Source organism: Petaurus breviceps, unplaced genomic scaffold (genome assembly GCF_028583685.1).
Source record: "Petaurus breviceps papuanus isolate PSGF00001 unplaced genomic scaffold, PetGlider_PUasm1.0 90515, whole genome shotgun sequence".
Lineage (NCBI taxonomy): Eukaryota > Metazoa > Chordata > Mammalia > Diprotodontia > Petauridae > Petaurus > Petaurus breviceps.
In genome coordinates, this window is record NW_027187269.1 from 2,434,894 (window position 1) to 2,446,940 (window position 12,047).

General features: G+C 39.4%; 1 protein-coding gene across 1 annotated transcript in view; it reads right to left on the reverse strand.

Moving 5' to 3' along the window:
* FRMPD4 (FERM and PDZ domain containing 4) overlaps nucleotides 1–12,047 on the reverse strand; it is a 302,625-nt gene that overhangs the window by 62,821 nt on the left and 227,757 nt on the right. The window contains exon 4 of the mRNA XM_069062992.1: nucleotides 11,739–11,784. Coding sequence (XP_068919093.1) covers nucleotides 11,739–11,784 — 46 coding nt within the window. The remainder of the gene's footprint in view (nucleotides 1–11,738; nucleotides 11,785–12,047) is intronic.

A 12,047-nucleotide genomic window follows, 5' to 3' on the forward strand; every position in this document is an offset into this window, starting at 1 on the left:
GAAATTAAGGGACTTGCTCAGGGCCACACAGTTACTAAGTGACTAAAGACTGGATTTTAAGTGAACTCTTCCTGACTCCAAGTCCCATGCAGTATCTACTTCACTACCTACATCCTCTATTTACTGGAATGTTAGTTTTTTGAACACAGGGACTATTTTATTTTTCGTTTTGCATCCCCAATGCCTAGGATGTAGTAAGCACTCAATAAATGATTATGAAATGAATGAGACTACTATGGGAATATATAATAGCATTGGAAAAATAAAATTGCATAGATAAAATGCAAAAATTTATCCAAAAAAAGGAGCAAGTTTCCCATTTTGACTTTTAAATTCTTTGAGTTCAGGGACCAGTCAGTCAATATACATTTATTTAGTAACTATTATGTGCCAGCCACTGTGCATCTGGTTTCTCTCATAGTAGCTGGCACAGTGGTTCAGATAGTAAATCTGCCATTACTATTCATTGAATGAATGGAATGCCCATAATTTGAAAGGAAAAAATATAAAGGGCAAAAAATGGAATTTCTGGAGAAGACAAGTAAAAACCAAACATATGGTATTATCTACAAATAAAGGTGCTATATATATCTGGGAACTACTACACTTAGATAACCCCACCTGCCATTGTGTGACCCTTTCTGTGATCTTACCAGCTGTTGGTGGACTCATTCTATACCTACACCATACCATGCCATTTTAGCACAGGCACAGACCTACATATTGAATTTGGCAAAAGTGTTTCAAACATGAGTCCATCTCTTTATTTGGTGATATTATTCAGAGGAAACCAAACATAAAAATGCTGGGCAGCAAGTTGTAAAAGTAATTAAAGTGCTAATTTTTATTGTCAGTAATAAAAGTAGAATTTATTGATTTTCAGTCCACTGGATCATCTGTTTCTGTCCATGAAACCTGGAATCTGGTCTGTGATTTAACAAACAAACAAAATGTAACCCAGTATCAGGAGTAAGAATAATTTAGTGAATTAAACAGCAAATTGCTTTATTTATGAATAAAGTGAGCACATTCAATATAAATGCATACATTAATAGCTTCACAAATAAATGTTTTAATCATAGAGCCAAAATTGTGTACAATGGAGGTGATAATAATAGAAATTGTGGTATGGCAGTAAGACACAGAAGCAAAGATTCTCAGAGTTAGAAGAAATCTGAGGGAGTATCTAGGCTGACTCTTATCTAAACTGCTAGGCAGTGTAATGGGCAGAGCACTGGTCCTAGAGTGAGGAAGAGTTCAATGAGTTCAAATCCAGCTTATGATACTTTTGGGCTATGTGACCCTGGACAAATCATCGAAAGACTCTCAGCCTCAGTTTCCTCATCTGTAAAATGGTGTAACAATACCATCTATCACCCACAATGTTATTTTTAGGGTCAAATGAGATAATGCTCATGAAGTGTTTTGTAAATCTAAAGTACTACATAAATGCCAGCTATAATTATTTACAAAAATCTCTCCACAATATGCTCTGTATGTGGCCATCATTCATACTTTGCTTTACAATCTCTAGCGAGTCTGTCCATTACAGTCTCTGAAAGCTCTCACTGTCAGACCCCACAAGAGTGATATTGATACAATAAGGTAGGGCAAATATGAAGGGAAAATTCAGAAGAATGTACTTTGAGGGGAGAGATACTTTATAGACTTGTGATGCAACTACTACAAGTCACATATAATACATGCCTTCCTGGGATGGAGTTGCTGAATTTTGATTTCGAGTATACAAAATTCAGAAAATTCATCCTGGAAACAGAGTCATCTCACAGAAGTTAAAGGGAGGAGAGGATATTAAGAAGGAAGTTGTGGTGGACAACTAATACAAGCCAAAGAGGATGAGGAATAAGAAGAGGTCACTGGGTTTAGCAATAAGGCAGTCACTGTGCCCCTTTGGGGGCAGCTAGGTCATGAAATAGATAGAGCACTGTACCTGGAGGCAGGAAGACTCATCTTTGTGAGTTAAAATCTGGCCTCAGACACTTACTAGCTCTATGACCTTGGACAAGTTACTTAGCCCTGCTTACCTCAGTTTCCTCATCTGGAAAATGAGCTGGAGAAGGAAATAACAAACAACTCTGGTATCTTTGCCAAGGAAAGAGTAAGATGTGATTTAAATGACTGAACAACAACAATACAGTGGATTCAGAAGAGGAAAGATCACTGTGAACTGGAGGTGTGTGTCTGTGTGTGTTTCATGCTTTATATGGATTACCACATGAATGTAGAGTTAGAGTAGATCATTTAGTCCAACCTCATCATTTTACAAAGGAAGAAAATGAGATGCAGAGAGTTAAGTTAATTTGCCTTAAGTCACATAGGTAGTAAATATCAGAGCCATAATTCAAACCCAGATCCTTTCACTGACTCAAAATTTTGTGCCTACTACACTATCCTGAGATAGTTTGCATTAGATACAATCTACCACAACTTCCTTCTTTATATCCTCTCCTCCCTTTACCTTCTGTGAGTTGACTATTTCCAGGCTCTTGGGAGCTACACAGGATTAAAAAAAAAGATAAAAAATAAAACCAGATAGTGGGAAAATTGTCTCCTCTTGTAAGTCAATATGCTCTGTTCTGGATAGTTTGAGCTTGACCTTAAAATATTGGAAGAACTTGGGTAAATGAAGAAGAGTAGAAAGTTATTCCATAAAGGGAGAAATGGATTAGGGAAGAATGTACTTTGAGGGGAGAGATACTTTAAAGACTTGTGTTGCAACTACTGCAAGTCACATATAATACATGCCTTCCTGGGATGGAGTTGCTGAATTTTGATTTCGAGTATACAATCACAGAAAGAGAGAGAGGAAGGTTGCTAAGGAACAATGAGACATTTTCAAAGGATACAATAATCACCACCACCACCACCATCATATATCCACATTTCAAAAGAACTTTAAGGGTGATAAAATTAATTCCTAACAACCATCCTGTCATGGAGGTAGTAGAAGTATTATTGCCCTCATTTTATAGATGAAGCTTAAAGAAATGAATGATTTGTTCTGGGTCATATGACTAGAATAAGAGCCAGTTCATCTTGCCTCTAAGTCCAGGGCTTTTCCTATGCATCAAATGACCTGCCTTTCCTCCTAATCTTCTCACTTAAGTCAGTGGATGAAACATCATATTTTTGTTAAGTAAGCTTTCAGATGTTAGCAAGGATGAACAGGATGGCAATGATTTCATGTTTCTATTGGATTTAAAGGATAATTTAACTAAATAAAAGGCAGACTTTAAGTTCTATCAACAACTGGAACTGCTCAATATCTTTCTTATTGGAATATATTTAGACTGGTGTCATAGAAATGTTTTAGACAGCAGAAAATAATTAAAATGTGAGTGCCTCAAAGTTAAGTGAAAAAGAAAAATTAAACTATATAGCCTAAAAAATAAATCATGCAATCTTTGCAAAAGCTAAACTATGAGTCATATTGCACTTGACTGAATAAACACTGATTAAGTACCAACTCTCTGCCAGGCACTGTGCCAGGTGCTTGAGATGTAGGAGAAAAGGAGGTGAGTTTTTAGTCTTCAAGGAACTTATATTGGTGTGGGGTACAACATGTGAAGAGAGAGACAGAGACAGAGACAGAGAGAGAGACAGAGAGAAACAGAGAGAGACACAGAGACAGAGGGAGACACAGAGACAGAGACACACAGAGAGAGAAACAGAGAGAGATAGACACACAGAGAGAAACACAAAGAGACACAGAGACAGACAGAGAGGATAAACAGAGACAAAGACAGAGATAAAAAAGACACACAGAGGGACAGAGACAGAGAAAGACAGAATGACAGAAAGACAGATAGAGACTGAGATAAAGATACAAGAAAGAGACAAAGACAGAGACAGAGAAAATGTGAGGAAGGAGAGAACATTAGCAAATGGGAGGAATCAAACTTAGCTTTTTAAAGTGGTTGACATTTGAGCTAAGCTATGAAAAGCTAGGGGTACTGACAGGTGGAGATGATGAGAAAGTACCTTCCAGGTACAGATATATAACCTGTGCAAAGGGATAGAGGTAATAGATAGGAGACATGACTGAATGTGGGAACAGCTAGTAAGCCAGTTTGGCTGGAAGGTAGAGAGCAGAGAAGGAGATTAATATTAAATAATTCTGAAAAGTTAGGTAGGAGCCATATTATGAAGGGCTATCAAGGCCAGACTGAATTTGTGCTGAAGTTGCAAGGACTCTATGCATCTAGGTAGTATAGTTCATTGAGCAGTGGACCTGGACTCAGTAAGACATGAGTTCAAATTTGGACTTGAATACTTGATAGCTGTGTGACCCTGGGCAAGTAACTTAACCTCTGCTTGTCTCACTTTCCTCATCTATAAAATGGGAATAATAATTATACCCACTTTTCAGGGCTATTGTGAGAATCAAATGACATAATAATGGTAAAGCACATAGCACACTACTTAGCATATAGAAAGTGCTATATAAATCTTATAATATTTATTATTATTATTGAGTGGGGAAGTAAAATGGTCCACACAGTGGTCCTAGGAATATTAACTTGACAACGATGTGAGGACAGGTTAAAAGAAAGATACTACAAGCTGAGAGACCAATTTTAGTAGTTTATATGAGAGGTGAGGAGGGCTTGATCTAAAGTCATGGTCATTTGAGTGAATGTGAGAGGTTTTGTGGAAGTGAAAAGACTTAGCAACTGATTGGTTAAGGAGAGTAAAGAAGGAACAGGCAGGGAAGACACTAAAACTTTGTAGCTGGTTGTCTAGAAGAATAGTTATGCATTTGACAGCAAAAAAGAAATCTGAAGGAGGGGTGCATTTAGGGGAAAGTTAATGAGTTTCATGCTGGACACACTAAATAATAATAATCACTGGCATGCATGTAGTATTTTAAGGTTTACAAGATGTTTTACAATTATCATCTCAGTTTATCTTCACAAGAATTCTAGGAAACAGATGCTATTATTATCCCCATTTTACATATGAGGGAATGGAGGCAGATGGAGGTCACATGTCTTGCCCAGGGTCACTGTAATGGGAATGCAAATTTGGAAGATCTTCCCTGCCCCTAGGCTAAAGTGCACCTGAAGCCTGGGGTGGGAGGCTTGTTTTTCAGTAGATACTTCTTGATTGGCCAGTGAGTCAACAAGGTTGTTACATTCTCTGAGCCAGGAGAAGGCTATATAAGCCCTGATGTGTAGCTTTGTTTTGGGACTCACTTTGAGAAGTGTTCTGTGATTTGATCTGAATTCTGGGAAGCCGTTGTTGAGAGTCCCCCGGCTTTGAAAAACCCAGATGTGGAAACCCAGATGTTGACTGGGTATGGATGTAATGGTTGGACAGTTTGGAAAGCTGTCTACTTGATCTGTTAATGTCTTGATAATTCTGTCTGTATATTTTGAGGTTTGGGGTGCTGACCTTTTTCCCCTGAACAAGGTAAACGATATATGTCTGACTGATAAAAGTAAGCTTGTTAACCCATTTTGAGTTGCTTTCCTTTAACAAAGCAGATCCAAGAACCTGTGGTGCAGCAAACCCTGAGGACGCTCGGGGTGCTTGCTGCTACAGTCACCTAGCTATTAAGTGTCTGACATGGGATTTAAACCTGTGTCTTCCTGACTCCAGGTCCAGCACTCTATTCACTGTGCTAACTAGCTGCATCTGCGATGTCCAAGGGGCATATGAGGGAGGTAGTTAACAATGTGGGAATGCAGTTCAGGAGATAAAGGGCTTAATAGGGAGATTTGGTATGTACCTGAATAAAAATTAGAATTAAACCCATGGTAACTAATAACACCAGAGTTCTAGAATGGAGGAGTACTCAGAATAGAATCTTGGGGGATAGCAATGCTTAGAGGGTGGGCGATACATGATGATTTGGCTAAAGAGGCTGAGAATTATCGACGGACATAGAAGAGACCTGAGAGTGAGAAGTGTCACAGATGACAAAGGAAGAGAGAACATCCAGAAACAGGGAAGGGGGTTATGAATACTATCAAAAACTGCACAGATCTCAAGTAGAATGGAGACTGTTAAAAAGCTATTAGAGTAAGCAGTTAAGAGATCATTAGTAAAGTTGGAAAGAACAGTTTTAGTAAAGAGTTTGTGTTGGAAGCCAGATTAGAGGGGGCTGAGAAGTGAGTGACTGGTGAGGGAACAGAAAGAGGTATATATGAGTGTTGAGATATTTAGCTGTAACAAGGAAGAGATACAATATGATGGGTTGAAGGGATGGCAAATTCAAGTGAAGACTGACACATCTTTAGGATGGAGTAGACCTGAGAATATTTATTAGGAATTAGTGGACAAGAATAAATTGAGTATGTGAAAGAGTGAATGAGTAAAAAATTAGGAAACAAGATGGCATAGATAGCTTGAAGGCAGAAGAGTAAGTTTGGAACAGAAATCGTGGGGAGGGCAATAGAGAATTAATCATGGAAAAATATAATAATTGTAATGAAGAAGTGAGGGTCAAATTGAGACTGTTTGATTCTTTGTTTAGATATTCCCAGTGCCTGGCATATAGTAGGTACTTAATAAATGCTTGTTGGTTGTTCAATTATATCATAAATTTGAAGTGTATTCCATTGCTTTGGTTGTTTGAATTTCTCCAATTGTGTAGTGGTAAAGATTTCTAAATGAAGAAATGGAAGGGACCTTAGAATTTATATTTTGAGTCACTTCCTACTCTAGTCTACCTTCTACACAGCTGTCAAAAAGATTTTCCTTGAGCAGAAATCTAACCTCATCACACCCCTACTCAATAAACTCTAGTGTCTCCCTATTACTGCTAAGATAAAATATAGACTCCTCTGTCTAGCTTTTAAAGTCCCTTATGACTTGGGTATCTTTCCAGGCTCACTGCACATTATGGCCCTCACTGAGCTCAGTCCTTTAACTAAACTATCCTCTCTGTTCCTAACATGTGGTACTCTGTCTCCATGCTTTTACCCTGGTTGTCCTCCATGAAGGAAATATACTCCTTCCTCTCCTCTGCTTCATAGAATCCCTCTTTTCTTCAAGAAGCAGCTCAAGCATCATCTTCCACACGAAGACTTTTTCTGAACCCTGCCCAACTAGCAACTGGGCACCCCCCTTCACAAACTACTAATTCATGCTCAAGTCAAGAGATCACCCTTGTTATGTCATTGGTCCTCTTTGAGAATTAAGGATGAACAACAACAATAACAGCAGTGTATTTGTTGTATATGTATATACATATACATATATGTATAAAGTCTATTTGTATAGACTTTACAAATGTATATATGGACTTGTTTCCCCCCCCCCTTTAGAATGGGAGCTACTTGAAGGGAGGGATTGTTTCATTCTTTGTATTTGTATCCCCACTGCTTAACACAGTGCTTGGAACATGATAAATGCTTAATAGATAGTTGCTTATTGACACTGATAATCTAACTCCCACATTTTGCAGATTAGGATATAGAAGCTCAGACATCCAGTGACTTTCTTAAGGTCTCAGAAATGATAATTAGGTTCTCTGTTTTCAAGTCCAGTGCTCTTTCCCCCATAGGATGATATATCTTCAGTTTCTGGATCACCAGCACCTTGTCTGTTCCAAGTACTACTACCAGGAGTAGCTCTTTTCTGTCCTTCAGGACAGAAGGATTCAGTTGCCCCTCAGGAGGAAGGAATGTAGTAAAATCCAGATGCAGGGAATTAAAGATGGGGTTTTCCCTTCCTCCAGTCCTTCATTCCATCATTCTCCCATTTATACATGCCAGTCCCCAGGGTAGAATAGCCCCCATTGCTGTCCCTCAAAGGTATTCTCAGAAACAAAAATTTTCACTTGATCAGTCTTATACTTTTACACATGATTGATTGTTCTATCCATCTCTCCCTGACTTCACATTCAACTGCATTTATGTTCATCTGAGGGTTAGTGTTGTCCTGAGCCAAGCTAGAAGAGTGGACTACCTCCCTCTCTCTTTCTCTTTTTCTCTCTTCCTCCTTATTTCTGTCTCCCCATCTTTCTTTATCTCTCTATTTCTGTCTCTCTGTCCCTGTCTCACTGTCTCTGTCTCTCTGTCTGTCTCTGTTTCTCTGTCTCTGTCTCATACATACACACACAGACTGACTCATACACCATGAGCCTGCCTGCATGTAGTCAAGTAAAGAAAGAAAGCCTAGAAAGGATGGTGGGAGTTATACTGGGTTCTGTTTTGATCAAGCATGAGAGGAGAGGTGAAAAAGTATTCAAGGATAGAGGATAATCTTTGCTTAAACTGGTTAACCACAGGTTCAAGAATTTGAGGGGAGTAAAGACAAAGAGGAGGTAATAGATTGGGAGATCAGAGAGGGATTAAAAGACTGAAGGTCACAGTGATGATGATGAATAGGCTTAAGAGAAAAAGAGGGAAAGGTATAAGATTAGGAAGTTATGAATGAGAGGAATTTTAGTATTCAGAATCACAGTGGTTGTTCAGTTCCAAGTGTAAGACTGAGTTGTGAAGTATAACTAACCAACTCTGTATGTGGCTAAGACAGAGTGAAGATGTTTGAAAGGTAAGGAGGATGAAGAATTGGGAAGCCAATGTTTGAGGAGATATCAGCAAGTATTTAAGGGCAGAGACTGTGGCTTAGAGGAAGAGTATGACCCAGGCAATTAGTGACTTGGTGGCAGGTGAATAACCATGACAAGTGTCCCAAACAGGTAAAATAGAAGAATTGATAGAGAGATGGAGGAAACTTCAAATTATGAGAAGACACTGAGTAATGATAACAAAGGGATGGTCTGGAAGTGACAGTGAGGAAGGAAGGAATATGTTTACTCTTGTCCCTGATTCAGTGTTTAGGTGGGCATGAGAGATGGAGCATCCAGACTTGAGAGAGTAGTCAAAGATGCAGTTCATTGGTAGAGGTGACCAGGTTTCTGTGAACACAAGAATAGATGGAGTGTGAAGGTAAGAGATTAGGCTAAAGGGAAGTTTGTTAACACTAGAGCAGAGGTTTCAGAGGACACCACAGAATTAAAAGGCAGAGAAGGACATAGACTATGGAAGAATAGAATTGAAATAGATAGGGATAAAATTATGGGTAGAGAGAGCAGGGAGAAGAGACTTTTGTCTCAGAAGATAGCAACTCGTGGATAGGGGAGTAGGAGTTGGGAATTTGTCCTCTCTAGGATGGAGGAAAATCAGGTTGACCAGAAGCCCTTTCCTCCAGGATTCTGCAATGGGTGCACATCAGTGTGGGGGCAGTTGCATCATCTTTCATCACTGACATGCTGAACACTAGTATAGAGGTAGTGAGTTCTGTCTAGGAATTAGGATCAGGAAGTAACTGATGTTTGGGCCTTCCAAGCCACAATGAACACTAGAGCAGACCTGAGTTTAAGATAGTGGGGACACTGAGAGGATATCATTCATGTAGAGCATGGGTACCAGTACCTCAGTAACTGGAAGTGCCTTCTCTCTAGTATCATTGGTACCTTAAAGCTTAGGAATTCTGACTGACCACTCTCCCTTAGCCCACATATCCAAGCAATTGTCAAATCTTGCCATTTTAATCTATACAACATATCTCACATCATACTCCTTTCCACGTACCTTACCACCTTAGTCCAGGCCTTCATTACCTCTTACCTAGCCTGATGAGTCAGCTAGATGGTACAATGGATGGCATGATAGACCAGGATTAAGAAAGATCTGAGTTGGGGCGGCCAGGTAGCACAGTGAGTAAGAGCACCAGTTCCAGTGTTGAGAAGACCTGGAGATCGAATCCCGGGCTCAGACACTTAGCACCCACCCAGAAACACCTGGCCGTGTAACTTTGAGCAAGTTACTTAACCCCAATTGCTTAGGGGCAGCCAGGTGGCTCAGCGAGTAAGAACACCGGCTCCAGTGTTGGGATGACCTGGATCAAATCCGGGCTCAGATACTCAGCACCACACCCAGAAATAACTGGCTGTGTAACCTTGAGCAAGTTACTTAACCCCGATTGCTTAAAAAAAAAGAAAGATCTGAGTTACAATCCAACTTCAGACACTTACTAACTGTATAACCCTAGGCATGCCATTTAACTGCTGTCTGTCAGTTTCCTCATCTGTAAAATGGAGATAATAATATCACCTCTCTCCCATAATTGTAATGAAGATAAAATGAGAGAATAAATGTAAAGCACTTAATACAGAGCCTTAAACATAGTAAGTGCCATATAAGTGTTAACTATTATTATTATTTCAGTGGCTTCCTAACTGGTTTCTCTGCCTCAGGTCTCTCTCCATTCTAGTCCATTCTCCATATAGCTGTCAAAGTAATTTTCCTTAAGCATAGTTTCTTTTTCTTTTTGGAGGGAGGAGGTAAGGCAATTTGAGGTTAAGTGACTTGCCCAAAGTCACATGGCTAGTTTTTTTTGTGTTAAGTGTCTGAGGCTGGATTTGAACTCAGGTCCTCCTGACTCTATTCACTGCACCACCTAGCTGCCCCAACTGAAGCATAGCTTTGACCATGTAACTACTCAATAAATTATAGTAGTTCTCTATTGCCTCTAGGATAAACTATAAATTCCTTGGTTTGGCTTTTAAAGGCCTTTAACAATTTCCTTCCTTCCTTCCTTCCTTCCTTCCTTCCTTCCTTCCTTCCTTCCTTCCTTCCTTCCTCTCTCCCTGGCTCTTTTCTTTCTCCCTCCCTCTTTCCTTTCTTTTCTTTCTTTTCTTCCTTTACTTATTTATTAAGGTATTTAAGTATGTATGCATTTATTTAAATCTGTTCTCAATCTAACTTTCCAGCTTTTTTTTCTATCTGTGCATACATTACTCCTCCTTCCTATACTGTATAATCTAGCCAAACCGATCAAGCTATTGTTCACACATTGCTCACCTCCTATTCCTCTGTCTTTCCGCTGGTCGGCCTCATGCCCAGAATGCATTCCCTCCCACCTCTGCTTTGTAGAATCCCTCTCTTCCTTAAAGATCCAGTCCAAACACTATTCTCTACATGAAGCTTTCCTTTTTTCCTCAATGCTAGTACTTTCCCTCCCTAATTACCTTGTAGGAATTTGCCTTGTATTTATTTCCCTCATATTAATTTGGCATATACTTATTGTTGTCGTTCAGTCATTTCAGTCATGTTTGATTCTTTGTGACCCCATTTGGAGTTTTCTCGGTAAAGATACTGGAGTGATTTGCCATTTCCTTCTCCAACTTATTTTACGTATTCCAAAACTGAAGCAAACAGGGTTAAGTGACTCACCCAAAGTCACAGGGCTAGTAAGAATCTGAGGCCAGATTTAAACTCCAGATCTGTTGCTCTATCCATTGTACCATCTAGCTTCCCCCTACTCATGAAAGCTACATATCTCCAAATATGATGTATATTGAAAGATAATCTCTATAACTCTTCTAACTAACAGACAGAAGGCATGTGGAGAAGAAGCTTGGCATACCTGATGGAGATTTGACCTTGGAGCGGGACCTAGATTCAAGGCTTGTCTTTGGCCAATAATAGTTGTGTGACCATGGGTAAATGTTCTCAGCAGCTCTCTAAGACTATGTTACAGATGAGTTGTTAATCCACATCCTTGGAAGGGTTTTTGTGCTGAGACTTTCCTACACTTTTGAATTTCGATGTGCATATTGAAATAAAAACAAATAAGAAATCATTCTCCCCATGTTGCCACATTTTGACAATATTTTGATTAAAGATAGCTCTGAAAATGCCAAGAAAATGGAAGCCTAAAAGATGTGGGGGTGGGTATCTATTTACTCATGGCATACTCACAGGGTAAGGTTGAATGACAGTGAGGAGGATCGATTCTTTGCAGTTTCTGTAAAAGAGGAAAAACAAACATTTATGAAATACAGAGAACCAGGGCTCTAAAGGCTCCAACAATTTTCTTTGGAGATGAGATGTTGTGATCCATTGGCAATCCCAGGGCGGGACAGATCAGAAAGCCACAAAACAAACTTTGAATCTACAGTGACAGCTACAATCAATGTGCATCCCAAGTGTACCAGACAACCTGGTTTAAAACTTCCCATGCAGTTCACATTTGGAGGTACTACCTGCTTCACTATGCAGTTGTATACT